The sequence below is a fragment of the Monodelphis domestica genome, chromosome 4 (assembly GCF_027887165.1).
Source record: "Monodelphis domestica isolate mMonDom1 chromosome 4, mMonDom1.pri, whole genome shotgun sequence".
Lineage (NCBI taxonomy): Eukaryota > Metazoa > Chordata > Mammalia > Didelphimorphia > Didelphidae > Monodelphis > Monodelphis domestica.
This window is the reverse complement of record NC_077230.1, coordinates 450624657-450640077: the sequence shown is the minus strand read 5'-3', so window position 1 is coordinate 450640077 and position 15421 is coordinate 450624657. Positions and strand designations below refer to the sequence as shown.

General features: G+C 41.3%; 1 protein-coding gene across 5 annotated transcripts in view; it reads right to left on the bottom strand.

The window, feature by feature from the left end:
• Positions 1 to 13575, bottom strand: part of LOC100016469 (zinc finger protein 260-like) — a 47165-nt gene extending 33590 nt beyond the window's left edge. Inside the window, exons 1-4 of one of the 5 annotated variants that reach the window (XM_056796929.1) lie at positions 13377 to 13575; positions 12322 to 12551; positions 7774 to 7859; positions 436 to 562 (exon numbers count right to left, since the gene is read on the bottom strand). In XM_056796929.1, the coding sequence (XP_056652907.1) occupies positions 436 to 562; positions 7774 to 7788 (142 nt within the window). In that variant the 5' untranslated portion in view covers positions 7789 to 7859; positions 12322 to 12551; positions 13377 to 13575. The other 4 variants (XM_007492191.3, XM_016422323.2, XM_007492190.3 and 1 more) reach the window with 4 other exon arrangements.
• Positions 13576 to 15421: the final 1846 nt, after the last annotated feature.

The following is a 15421-nucleotide window of genomic DNA, read 5'->3' as shown; positions in this document are numbered from 1 at the left end:
GTGCATCACAAAAATTTCTGAGACTTTTTGAGGTAATGCAAATATTACACATTTTTCAGAAGAAGAAACTGAGGCTCAGAAGTGAAGGGACTGCTTAGGTCACACAGTTCTTCAGTAGGAGAGCTGAAATTTGAATCCAAATCATCTGAATCAAAGTTCCATCAACTGCCTCTCTATATAGGAAGTTTTTTATGCCTTAAGACATTGGAATTTTGAAGAAGAAAACTTGGAACATGGGGAAGAAGACCAGGAAGGATCTATGTCATGGATAGCACAATGGTAGTCCTAATTTCAGTTTTACATAGACTTTCCCCATGGAAACAGACATCTATACCAGGGGTGTAAGAGTCTTCTTTCCCTACACCTCATGTCAAAATTCAGTTGAGCTGAGCACTTTGTATACTCATTGTGAGTTATGGGGGAAGCTCTCCTTACCTAGAGATACCAAGTTCTGATAGTTCTCCAGCATCACATCCCTGTAGAGATCTCTCTGAGCAGGGTCCAGTTGCCTCCATTCTTCCCAGGTAAAATCCACAGCTACATCCTGGAAAGTTGGTGCTTCCTGAAGCACCAAAGAAGTTCCTGATTACCCATCAGACATCATTCCTCACTTGGTCATTGCACGGAAAGCCAGGATTATGGCATGCACAGAAAGTGGGGCTCCATTCTGAAGGGATCCCAGAGCACTCCCAGTCACATGGGCACAACAGACTCCAGGTTTGACTTAATAGGAGATTTTAGGGGCTGTGCACACTCCTGACTTAGTAATAAAGCTTCCCCTCAAACAATATCTACCCGAGTGAGGCTCAGACCTCCAAACCACAGACAACATGCATGTCTCCTACTTTGTGATACAGTCTTGGGATCAGAAATCCCACTCTGAATATTCATTTCCAAGTAGCTGCAACAATAGACTCAAGTATAAAATGCTCTAAAGGTAGCAAACTGCAAGGGAGATATTGTAATTATTTGTTATTGTTGTGGTCCTCTGAGTTCCTTAGAGTTGAAACTACTTCTACCAGTGCTGTTAGCCAATGCTCTGAAATTTCTAATGAGAGAATCTCTTGAAGCACTTAGAGGTTAAGGGAATTGCCCAGGGTCACTTAGTCTGGATGCGAAGCAGACCCTGAACTTGAGTCTCTAGACTAAAAGTTCAAGGCTCTTTCCATGACACCGAAGACCTCTGTAGGAGCATACAGCATAGGACTCACTCTCCATTACTAATGAATAAGAAATACTCTTGCCAGGAATCTTTTCATAAGAACAAATAGCATTTGTATAGGGGAGAGAGACTGGATTTGTGATTTCATTAGTACTGGGATACCCTTTATGAATGTTGGTCAGCACTATCCCTGAAACTTAAAAGTCTTTAATAGAGCTGTCTAGGGCACTGAGAGGTTAAGGGATTTTGTCCAGGGTCCCTCAGCCAGTATGTCATGGGTAGGACTTGAACCCACATCTTTGTGCTTGTAAGTGTGCATTTTAAAATGGGTCTGAACCCTGGGAGACTACATTTCCCAGGACTCTCTACCCCAACTTCATCAGACACATCCCACTTCCTTTGTGGGAGGTGTCTGAGAAAGTATAAAAGAAGAGGGAAGCACGGTTTCGGTGACCTTTCTGGAGAACAAGAGGAGAGCCTTTTGCCCCTACATTGGCGCTGGAGATCTAATTTTCTCTAGCTTTCCCAAACCTTTGTTTTCCTAGCCCAAATAAATCTATCTAACTATCCCTAAAGTCTGGCTTGATTTAATTTCATTCCCTAGCCTAATTATACATAAAGAAAAAGCTAAGACCCAGCAGGGAGTCTGACTAAAGAAAACAGCAGGGATCCAGGTCTTTCTTCCTCTTCCACCCACCCCAGCTTGCTTCAAAAACTCCCTGACTGCCCCCAACCTTAACTGCCTAGCTCTCCCTCTGGAGCAAAATTGCCATTAAATAGGCAACTCTCAAGTCCCCAAACCCAATTTACCTCTAGACCAAGGCACCCAGGAGTGCTTTAACTCCACCCCCTTCCTCCATTCTGGTTGGCACCACCCAATGCCTTAACTCCACCCCCTTACCCACAATTCCCTTTCCAACGCCCATTCCCCATTAGCAACTTGCTCCTCTAGCCACCAGAGGCCAACACTGAGCACTAAGTTTGTTTTCTCCCTTTCTGCTGAGTTGCAGTGCTGTCTTTCTGCCCAATATACATAGCAAAAAAAAATTTTTTTCCTACACCATTACAAATAAATATGTAAATAAACAAATAAATAGACAGTTAAATAAATGAATAAATACATGCAACACGATATGGCTTTTGCCAAATTGGAAACCTTTAAGGTTTCCAAGTGCCTCCTTTTCCTAATGCTGCTAGGAAATCTGTTATTCCTAATTCTTAATATTAAAACACAAAAGGCTGCAAATCGGAAAATGCAAGCAAAAATACAAGCATCAGTACACATTCAATTAGGAAATTTCAAACACTTTTTGCATGGTTCAGAAGAAGAGGAGGATCCCATTCAAATTCCTGAAATATCTAATTTTAATTCAAATTTTTGCATGCCTGTTCCTGAAATGTCTAATTCTAACTCAAATTTTTGCAAACCGGTTCTCAAATTACTGAGAGAAGAAAATCCTATTTCTCCTAAAATAGAGATGGATCCTTCTCATATATCTCAAGTAGAGAAACTTCTCTCTCATGTTGTGCACCTCCTGGCCAACCCTCCCTCCCCTGCTCTTTCTCACAACTCCCCTGCTCCCTCTCACAACACCCCATCCTCTCCTGTCCCTTCTCCCAGCCCATGACCAACACCAGCCCCAAGGAAACTTCATACTCCTATCATACCGGTTTCTACCCATACTGCCTCAGTAAGCACGCAAACAATTCAAACTTGGCTTAGGACAGCCCAGGGGGGCAGTTAGTTGTTTCTGATTTGTCATTAGCTAGCACATGCCTGTGTAGTGTGGGTGTGCGCATTCCTGGGTGCTAGACCAAGCAAGATGGAGAGAATTTAAAAATCACAATCCCCCCTGATGATGATGGGGGAACTGGTCTCCCCAACTGATCACTAAACATAAGCATCCTGCACCCCAAAAATTTCTAACTGCAGGTGTATACAAAATTTTACCCTCTAAGAGGAAAACTACAATAGTTATAGATAAGGGGGAAATAGAGGAGAGAGAGAGACAGCAAAACCATAATCTCATCTGAGTCCTCACCTGGGTACAGGAAGAGCCCAAAGTAGGCATTACAGCCAGTTTAAATACAAATTGTGTTCTCACACTCAGATGAAATTATAGGGAATTCTGGGAAGTACAAAGGACTTCTAGGGATTGAAGTCTGGGGTTCAAATCTCCATTTTTACAACTAATAACACTTGCCCCTCTCCAAGAATCTAATTTTCGATCCTTGACCTGCCACTTCTGTGAGAAGGGTCATGTAATGATGAATTGTAGAAATCTACTCCAGGCACCTACTAGAATAATAATAATACTGATTTCAGGAATAACAACTACAGAAACAATAATTTCAGGAATAACAACTATCAGAATAACAGGAATACTTTCAGGAATTGCAATTTCAGGAATGATAATTCTGGGAACATAAATCAGGCAGATAACTCAAACCAAATGACACCACAACAATATCTCTTAAGTAGAGCTTGTAAGGGCGATATGAAGTGTTCAGGGAACACTACACTGCCTGCTACTTTAACAAGGACAAAAGGTACTAAGAATCAGTCATTAGAGTATTTCAAACATTAACTTCACAGCTGGAACTCTACATGGGAGGTCCTTGTCTTGTGACCAATGATGGGACATTCTACTAGAGAAAATGAATGTCATTTTGAAATTCTTGAAGCAAGGGAAATCATAAGATAAAAAGGATTTGTAGCTAAGTGGAAGGATAGTTCATAGACTCTCCTTTGAGAAGAAAATAAAAGATTTGCTGAAGTTACTTTATCAATTACACATTCAAAGGCAAATATATATATATATCATTTCACAGTCCCTGAAATTCTCTCAGAATCCCAGCATTTATGATGGGAATGAGCCAACAAGCCATCACTAAGATGCTTTGCAGCTTCCAAGGGCTTCAACAATAGTTTACACTGTATATCTTATAGGTCCACCATGTTTTACCTCCATTAGAATAGCTCTTTAAGAACAAGGCTCATAGTTTTTTGCCATTTTATATCACCAGGGAAGGAACCACACTTAAATGACTTACTGAGTCAGAAAACACCTTTCTACCTTCTTTGAAAAAATGGGGGACCATAAGTGTTGAAAACTGTACAAAACATCAGACTCTTTTTTGACTGTTGACTTTTATGGTATGGAAAATTAATACTGAATTATGACATTTTGTGAAATAATTTTCCCTTTATCCCCCAAAGAACAGCCTGATTCTAAGGTCAGGTGGAAATAGTTTCTCCCCCAGACTATGAAACTGGGTTAGGATCTCCTTTCTTTTGTTAAGATCTTAAAAAGCTTAAAGCCAAGTTGTAGTTTGACCCATTTTGAAAAGTAAGTTGACCCAGCCACATGGTGGGGAGGTCTGTCCTGGAGTCTTCCTTGTATAGACAAAGACCCACCTCCTCTTGTGATGAAGAAATGAGGAAGGAGTTGAGGTCCCTATAGCCACCTCCTCAGTGGTTATTTACCAATGAGAGATGTCTTGGGATGTTGAGGGGAACAACTGAGAAGTGGGCTCACACATGATACATAAACCTATGCCAATGTATGAAAGAACTCCTTTCTGACCCTGCTAGGTTGTAGAGAGAGTCAGGTAACCAGGTTAGGATGTCTTGGCCATTCAATTATAAAATAATTGTAAAATTAAGAAATGTTGCCTCTCCAGAATTCCAATCATTACAGTGGAACATTTTTTCCTTTTTTTCCTAATTTTAGAAAAATGTTATGAGACAGCTCTCTGGAGGAAACCAGAGAAGCAGAAATTTCAATAAACCTGTATGTGCAAATTAACTACCAACTTACATGCCTTCTGAAAAGCAAATATTTATAAAAATAACCACCAGATGTATCAAGGCCACCATTAAAGATATAAGATGGTAACGGATAGTGTATAAATGGAGATTTTGAGCCTTTGGACTTCATCCCCCAGAAATCCCTTAGTATTTCCCAAAATTCCATTTTCCTGCATCCCCACATTTTGCAAGATTGAAGTCAAGCAGTTCTTTTGTGCTAGTTATTATTAATAAAACTTTATAAAATCTAATATTTAGTTATTATTAATTTTAAAACCCACAATAGGCTTCCATAAATTATAGATTATACTGCAGACTACATAACAGGTCACATCTTTATAGTCATGCAAGTGCATGAAAGGTATAAAAAATAGAAAATCCCACTTTGCTTCTTGCAGATTGACTATAATATTGCATTTCATTCAATAGGACAAAATGTCACTTTCTGAGATCTCCTCTAACAAGCACTGATGATGTCTACATCAAAATGACATGAAATTCTATGAAAGATAGAAGAGAAAACATTGTTTTGCCCTCCAGTTATTAATATCGTCCAATCAACAAGGAGACTGATATTTACCCAAAATATGTGCACTAATACAGAGATCATCCAGCAATGACTTCCTGATACTGAGGAACTTCTGATGATCTTCTCTGTACATGATGTACTAATTTCATTAAACCCCTGAACTCTATAGAGCCTCCCAATAAGACCCACACAGGAAAATCCAAGTAGAAGAAAGCCCAATGTCCAGATCATGACACACAACTTTAAAGATAACCCATAAAACTATTCCATCAGTACATATGTCTTGGATAGACCCTGTGGACAGATAATGAACAGGGCCTAAAGAGGAATGGGGAAGAGATCAGGTTGGTTTGCACTTGGGAAACTGTGAAAATTATCATGAACCATTGGTCTCCCTCACACCTTTATAACATCCATATTCTTCAGGGGATGTTATATGGCTGTGAGCCACAGAAAATCAAAGTCTCTAAAGTATTAATTCTATGTCATCCCCAAAGCAATGGAGAGGCACCAGTTGAAGAGTAAATATTACCAAATGCAAAGAATGATAAAAGAAATGTATGACTGAAAAAGGAAGTTGGTCTTTCAGCTTTCAAGAGCAAGGGCCAACTAACAGACAGACTACATATTCCACTGGAATTTACCAAATGTCAAGAACTTTAGAGGAAGACTTTGTGTATGTAGGAAGGACACTGCATAGAAGACTTCTATAAAGACCTGGACAAGAACTACAAGGAATGAGAAAGTATGGCTGGGTTATGATCTGCAACAATGGAAAGAATACCCCGGATCCATCAAAGAAGACAAACAAGAATTCAAAGAAGATAGACAGGAACCCGTTAGAATAATAATGGAAGATTTTATGGGAGAAATTAGACTTTCAGTCTCAGAATCTCAAAACTGGAGGACACCTAAAAACCCATTTAATCTAGCCATGCCCAAACAAGCACTCCCACCCCATCCTCCACTATAGTAGACCTGAGGAGTGTTCCTCCAGCTTTGACCTCTGACCAAAGATGTCCAATAATGGGAAACCCAATAGTTCCCAATGCAGCCTAGTCTACTTGCAGGTATCTGTTGGCAAATCTTTCCACACAAAAAGGGCTCACCTCTTAGCAATGTCTCCCATTGCTGGGGAAATAAAAAACAAAAATCAAACAGTTCAAACTCCATATGAAGCACTGAAGGCTTCTTATAGTCTTGTAGTCTTATTCTAGCCAAATGTATTAATACTCCTTAACATGAACCATGTGATACACTTGGGCTATTATTTGCACTGGATTTTGCCAATCTTCCCTCCCAACTATAATACTTCTCCAACCAATCTCCTCTGCTAATTATCTTTCATGTTTCATGAATCTTCTCTATTCATTCTGTCCTAAATTGATTTCTCTCTTGATAAACAAATGGAGAATTTATTTCTTGTTGCTCATTTTGGCTCTTACCCAGACATTTCCCTGTATCCTTTTTAAAAGGTTTCATTTGTGTTACTCTGCATTGGTTTTCTCTCCACTTCACATGTATCTCCCAATTACATGGAGCTCAAAGAATAAAAAAGGCTCTCTCCTGATGCCAACTTTACAAATATCATAGTATTTGGCACAGTACAATGATCACTGATAAGGCTTGAAGGAGTTACAGAATGAGTAAGTGTTGGAAAGAGGGGAGGAAAAAAATAAAGGAAGAAGCACTGATCAAGTAGAGCCATCCCATAGGGCAGGGGTCCCCAAACTGCGGGCCCCTGAGGCCATGTATATGGCCCCCATCGCACTTCTGAAAGGGGCGCCTCTTTCATTGGTGGTCAGTGAGAGGAACATTGTATGTGGCAGCACCACAAATCGAGGCATCGCTCACATACTACTTCACATACTACAAGTACTACTTCTGGTGATATAATCCTTTGCATGACGTCTAGTTCTGAGCTAGGCGCCACGCAAAGGATTATGTGGCTACACAATGGAAGCTATCAGCATGGTGAGCAGCAATCTGGGGGAGGGGATTCCACACTGTGAATACTGCACGAATTTAGGGTTAGGTCCAGCCCTCCAAGGGTACACAGGACAGTGAACTGGCCCACTGTGTAAAAAGTTTGGGGGTCCCTGCCGTAGGGAGTGCTTCTTCCAGGAAGGTGCAGTTAGTCACCCGAGTGACAGGCAACTAGAGCTCAGTTCTCTAAAAGGGATTATACTGGGGCAATAAGTTATACAAGAAAAGCTCTATCAGCTCTAAGAAATGATCTAGCATTTAAAGGATACAGAAATTCCAACTTACCTGGGCCCTGTCCATTAAAAATATAGAACTGTGTCCCTCCTCAGTGTTTCCTTCTTGGGCAAGTGCAAAGTCCTTAGAAGGCAGAGCTAGGAAGGAAAATAGGAAGATCAGTATTATCTTATAACTCCCAGATACCTCCTCTTCTCCCTACCCATTTCCTTCCTTGGGAGAAGGGAAGTAACAGCATTCCTTTGGCCCAAGCATTTGTCCTCTCCCCTAAAGTAACAAAGGCTCTGAAGGGACTCAACCCTGAGACTAAACTTGTAAGGAAAATTTAAATCTACCTTGCCTCATTACTCTACCCTGTTCCCAATTGCCAGATCAATCTCACATTCCCATTCCCCTCAATCCAAATCCACTAATGTCCCACTTTAAAGCTACCAGATCCTTCCACTGGCTCTGGAATACCTACTACAGTCAACAAACTTTGATTTCATCTTAAATTGTTTCCTTTCCCATTCCTTTCATCTTCTGATGATCACTGTCTCCCTTGAGATGCCACATTGGGTGCACTTTCATTTCCCCCAGTTCATTGGTTAAGGTAGAGAAACTTCAATATTCCTTGCTCCCCACTGCCACTTCAAGGTTCTCCTTCTACCACCATCAGTGGGTAACCTTTCCTCCTTTAAGGTTCATTCATTCTATATCTATACTCAGTCAAAATTCCAGTAGCTATTGTCATCAACCGCCAGTCCACTTTTTCCTCAATAGTTCAGTGCCTGGCTCAGACAGTGCCTTTGCTCCTCCACAGGGGATTTCATTATACATACTCCAAGAATGTTTATATTCCACTTCCTCCTATTTCACATAAGTACTCATTTCACCCCACTTTAGTACAGATGTTCATGACTTTGATCTTGCTATCACATACAAATGTACTATGTCTATTTCATCAACTCTGAAATTCCTTTATCTGACCATAATCTATTATTTTACTTCTCCCTCAAGCTTGCAAACCCAAATCCTGTTCATCATCTAAATCTTCAACCTCCAAACCCTCCACAACTGTTAGGAGGCACAATGGATAGAATTCTGGACCTAGATCTGAAAGACTGAAGTTAAAATCTGGCTTCAATATGCTTACTAGATGTGTGATCTTGAGGAATTCACTTAACCTCTATTGATCTTGTTTTCCTCAATTTTGAAATGGGGATAATTTGTAGGGTTGTGGTGAGGATCAAATATATTTGCATAGTACTTCAAACATAATAGGTACTATATAAATGCTCATTTTTTCCCCTTTTCTGCCTTCCTTCTTCTAGGTTTGCTATACTCTCCCTCATTTCTGATCTTGACCCCTAGGTTAACCAGTTCAACTCTACACTGTCCTCTTCTTTTAAATCCCTTGCACTTTTATTTTATCATTAATTGGGTCAAGCCTCAGCCTTGAATCACTCCTACTATTTGCTGCTTTTACTCATACAAATATACTGCTGAACTAAGCTGGATTGATCCAGCAAAACCACTACTAGGTTTATATCCAAAAAAATAATTAAAAATGGTTGTTCAAAAATATTCATAGCTGTGCTCTTTGTGGTGGCAAAAAATTGGAAAATGAGGGGGTGCCTCTTGATTGAGGAATGGCTGAACAAGTTGTGGTATATGATGGTGATGGAATACTATTGTGCAGAAAGGAATAATGAATTGGAAGAATTCCACATGAACTGGAAAGATCTACAGGAACTGATGCAGAGTGAAAGGAGCAGAACCAGAACATTGTACACAGAGAGACTATGGCACAATCAAATGTAATGGACTTCTTTACTAGCAGCAATGCAATGACTCAGGACAATCCAAGGGAACTTGTGAGAAAGAACGCTATTCACATCCAGAAAGAATTGTGGAACCAGAACTCTTCTGACACTGCTACCACTCAAGAGAAAAGACCCTCATTATTTCACCTAGACTACTGAAATAGTGGGCTGGTTCTCTCCTCCCTCTTCAAGTCTCTATCCCCTTCAGTCCATCCTTCACTCAGTGGAGTAGAACTAATGATCTTTTTGAAGCCCAGGTCTGACTATGTCCCTCCCCACATGCAATCAATAAACTCCAATAACTCCCTATCACTAGGATCAAATACACAATCCTGTTTCACATTCAAGTCCTTCAGACTTTGCCTCCACCCCTTCCTTTCTAGTTTTCTTATACTTTATTCTTCCCTCCCCAAACTCCATACTGTGATCCAGAGACAGTGGCCTCCTTGCTGTCCTCAAGACACTCTATTACCTGACTAGGCACTTTCACTGGAAAATTCCATGCCTGGAATTTTCTCCTTCCTCATCTCTGCCTCCTGTTTCCCCAGCTTCCTTTCAGGTCACAGTTAAATCTCACCTCCTATAGGAAGTCCTTCCTAATCACCTTTAATTTTAGAACCTTTGTTGACTCTTTTCAATTTATCCTGTATATATTTTTTCATGCAATTGTTCTCATATTGTTTCTCCCAAGAGACCATGAGCTCCTTGAGAGCAGTCTTGCCTTTTTATGCCTAGAGCTTAGGACAGTATCTCAGCACATAGAAGGCACTTAATGAATATTAATTGACTGTCACACAACCCAGATGAGTATGGCTCCCATCCTAATCACAGAGGAACAGACTAGAGTGAGTGGAGATACAAGCCCTAACAGCTCCCAAGAACTAATCACAAGGATATGACATGGTGGCTTAAGTGGCCATCTCAATCTTTGTGAAGAGTGGTTGTTTTAAGGCACAGAAGTGAGCTTAAGAATCAAAGAGACATGAATTGGATATGTAGTTTGATCCTAAAACTGCTAAGTAATATAGAATACATAAAATCAACTTCTTTGCCAATGATTCTCATTTAACAAAAAGTATTATCTTTTTGAGGACTTTTCTTATTTTTTCAGACATATAAGGAGGAAAATGTGCTTATTTTGTGAAGTTTTCTACATGAAAGACATTTACCTGGCTATCAGAAAGATAATATGGTCTAAAAACAATTCATGGAATGAAAATTAGGAAACTCATGTTAGGTCAGGCTTGTCATCTATGACCTTGGACAAGGAGCATGAACACTTACTCAGTTCTCTCATTGTAAATGATTATAACCATATTCGCAAGATTCTATAAAGAGCTTGGAAGGAAGGAAATTAAATATAGCATAAATATACTGATGCTGCATTTGATAATCCATGGAACTCCAGCTGAGATTAAATGTCCAACCAGAAGAGTATACATGAAAAAGCATAAAACCTTGGTGGAGGAGCTTCTTAAAGATTTTGATGGAGGTGAGAGAATTGTCTCTCCTCTCCTAAAGGAACCACCATGAACCCTTAATTATTATTCATTTCCCATACTCCTAACTTGTTCTCTATGGAAGGGCCACTCTAGGGTGCTTAGTTTTTCCCTTAGTCAGCCCACCATGTTGTAATTCTCACCTCCTTCCTCTAGCATTTGGGCCAAATCCTCTACCAAAGCCACCACCTCCTCACTCTTCTTCGGATTATGTGATTTTACCCAAGTCCTGATTTCCCCAGGCAGGATGGTCAGGAATTGTTCCAGCACCACTAGCTCCAGGATTTGCTCCTTTGTATGAATTTCTGGCCTCAGCCACTGAAGACAAAGTGCCTGAAGTTGGTTCAGAACTTCAATGGGCCCAACCCCTTCTGTGTATCGAAAACACCTGAAACACTGTCGAGAAGTCTCAAGATCAAGTTTCTCTTCTTCTTGGAGGGTTTCTTGATCCCAAAGGACATCCGTTCCCAAGACACTATCTTGATCTTGTGCAGTGGGAATGTAGGGGTCTGGATACACAACTGTCACCTTCTTCAGGGGCATTATTTCTCCAGCTGAAATCTTCACTGAGAAATTCAAAACTATGCCCTGCAGGCGACTAACTTTTTACAGACCCAAAATGGACACTTGTACATTACAAAGGGGAATTGTGAGCAAAAAAGGATAGAGATGACCCCAATAGCCTCAATATCATGCATAGTCTGAACCATGGACCATAGAAGAACTGTGAAGAGTTCTTAGAAATACAAATGGCCCACAAACTGAGTATCAGGAAGACTTCTTTAGGGAGTTGTAAAAAGAGTTCCTGGAATAGGCTCAGATATATGGTGATATAGACATTCACAAACAAATGCAGGCACTGAAAAACATAAAGACCCTTAGTCCCCCAACCTCTCCTTGCAGAATGGGATGGGCCTTACAGATGGGCCTAATGACAAGCACACATGAAAAGCTGGGTATGGCAAACAGGACTTTGAATCAAGGAATTGGAAGTTATTGCACAAATTCATTAAATAGTTAAATATTTAACTGAAACTTTTTTTAAAGTTCCATTAAAAACAGTATCTAATGTTGGTATAAAAAATCAAATTGATGTCATATTTTCAAATGTGAAATGTCTAATTTGCTCTGCATGTTAAAGATGGTATATATCTGAGTGCATTGAAAGGCTAGCCATGTTGGTGAGACAGCAGCCAGGAGGGACATAAATATTAAAGTAATTTTAAAAGAACCAGGCTTCATAATGTTTGAATCCCCAGATCCCTAAGTGAAAACGCCAGTAAAGGCCCAGTCACCTTTGCCAGTCACTTCCAGCTCTGAGTCAACAAACCCCGTCACCCAAAGCCATCTCTCCCAAAGCAGTTTACAAAGTCAAACAGAATTAAAAATGTTCAATTCTATTCTCTTCATTTCCTCTCTTCTAAGATGGAGGAGTGTATAGCAGGAAAGCCCTAGATTTGAATCCTGGTGCTGACAATCACTAGGTGCTTCACCTTGGACCTCCTCTGAGCTGCAGAGTCCTTATCTGTAAAATAGGCAAAAATAATAAAAGAATTATCTATCTCACAGGCCTGGTACTAGAAAATCACTTAGTAAACATTAAACTTGCATGGAAACATCAATATGGCAATAAATACTCCTCTCTTTCCACCCTATTTCTGCCTTTTTGAAATACTCTGTAATTAAATGAAAAATAAGATATTTTTAAAGAGTTCTGCAACCGGCAAAACGTCATACAAAGGTCAAGGAAGACGAAAACGACTTACAGTAGAACTGGGTAGAACTTGGGAGATCAAGACTCCTCCCTGCCACCCGCTTTGAGGGGGGTCCCGCTCTTCCAATCGAATCTGCTCCTCCAATGAGAATGCAGCATTCCCCTTAGCCCCACCTCGCCCCTCCTACTCCAGTCCCCTTCCCAATCTCTCTTTCCACGGCCAAGGAGTCTCCACGCTGCGAATATCCCTTCCCCCATTCGGGTAGTCACTCACCCTCTCCCCTTCTCCAGTCAGACCCGCTGTTCCCTGCCCCACCCTTCCAAGTCTACCCTCCCGGCCGTAACAGCGGAGGCCCCCAGCACCAGTGACAACCTCGAGCCTAGAGGACCAGATCACGCGGAACCGTATGCAGAACAACTCATTAGCTCTGGGACCTTTTCTGCGTTTGAGGACGTAGGCCCTGCGCACGCGCGCACCTTGAAAGGTCGAGGAAGCACGCATGCGCGCAAGCAGTGCCAGACTAACGTTTCCCAGAATTCTTAAGGAGCCTTCTCAACTCCACCCTTCCTTCTGCCCCAAGTTCAAGAGGGAGGGGGTATTCTCCCAAAGTTTCTGACTGGCCACAAACTGGTTACCCGCAGAGCCTGGGTCCCAGGGCTCTGGCCCTTCAAACTGCGTACAACCATTACACTCAAACTCGTTTCCAGTAGCAGGCCAGGGAGAGCAGAGGTAGAGCGAAGGACGATCCCTCCGCTGCCAGAGGGCTCGCTGTTCTCCCGTCAATCAAAGGGTTTTCCTCTACCAATCAGAAGGTAGCCTTTCCGCCGCCAATCAGAAGGCTCACTTCCGTCAGCCAATCATAATCCTCTTTTCTCTCCAGTTCCTCCACCCTCGTTTCCAGAGTATAACTCCATGAAAACCACTTAAGTGTCTTTTCTCTTTCTGTGGCCAGGAGTCAGAAACGCTCGCTATAAATCTAAAAGATTTTTGTCCCTCCGAGGCTGGTACCTGAAATGCATCACGTTCTGCAGTCGCCTCAACCTGCAAGCTCTTATTGTGGTGGCTGTTACGAAGGGAGCACTTAAAGACGAGCACCCAAGAACGTGAACTGTCCAACACACAAATAAGCGAATTCCTCGGGAAAGCCTGGAGACCACTCAAAAGAGCCTCAAAACCCCTCGACCACTGCCAAAGAAGATAAGAATAAAAGTGCTATATGGTCAGACCACAAATCATACTGTTGCCGGGAAAAGCGGTCTGTCACCCACTCAGAATTTCAAGTTAGGACATAACAATAATAAGAGCGAAGCACTTAAAGATTTGCAAAACATTTTACATGTGTTATCTCATGAGACTATCATAATAAGCTTGAGAGTTTGATGTCATTATTCATAACAGCCAACTACTGTGCCAAGCACCGCTGTACCAAGAGCGTTACAATCATCGCAACAACTCTGGGAAGTAGGTGCTATTATTAGCTCCATTTTATGGTTAAGGAAACCAAGGCAAACAGAAGTTAAGTGCCTTGCCCGTGGTCACACAGCTAGTGTCTTTCCTTTTTTTTCTTTTTTGTCCTTTTAATAAAGCTTTACCTTTTGTCTTACTTTAAGTATTCTAAAGCATGAGTGGTAAGAACTAGGCAATTATGGTTAAGTGACTTGCCCAGGACCACACAGCTAGGAAGTGTCTGAGGTCAGATTTTAATTCAGGACCTTTCCTCTCTGGTCCTGGCTGTGTCCACTGAGCTATCTAACTGCTCCAGATAGTAAGTGCAAACGTTATCACAAACTAGCAAGCTGTGATAGTCTGCTTAAGTCTCTCATCTTCATAACTTTGCTACCAGAATTGAGACTGGAGGAATCCAGGATATGTATGGATATGCCAGTTATATTCACTACGAAATTAAATTATTAGGAGCTAACAAATTGACTCTATGCCTGGCACCCATCTTGGGCTCACTTCCCCAACCCCTATTGTAGGACTCTTACTCTTACTCATTACCACCCTGCCAACTCTGCCCAAACATATATATATATAGTTAAAGCAAGCTGCTCTTTCAATATGGGGTGTGTATTAGATAGGATGCCCCAAACTGCAGAAGTTTCCGTCCAGAAGTCTTTTTTTTTTCCTTGTATCTCTCTTCATATGCAGCAGACTCGGGTTCTATCTAACAATGAAAATAAAAGGAGATTCATGAAACAAATGGGATAGGGGGTAAGGTCACAGGCCTAAGGATTTCAAGAGTGTGTAAAGTGGAATGGGGGGGGGGACTTGTACCCCCATAAATCATTCTAATAACCAGACAGGAGACTTGATAAGATGCTGGCAGAGTTCAAGTGGCTTTATTCAGGGGGGGAGGGTGCAAGGTGGGAAGAATAGAGTGAGAGATCACTGTCTGGAAAGACCTCTCAGAAACAGAGGATAGCAGCAAAGGGCAAGGGAGGGGCAGGGAAAGAGAAGGAAAAGGGATTCTGCCCACACAAGCAGCTCTGGGCAAAAATGTCCTCTCTTCTAGGTACTATCACAGATTTTTATAACAAACCTGACCCAAGATTTTTTTCCTCCTCTCTGTACAATCCCACAAAAGGGGGGAGGGTTGTGATGGTTACAATATTGATTGTGTGATTTTTCAACATTATGTACCCCTAAAAACCCCCATGATCCAGAAAAAAACCTGTTA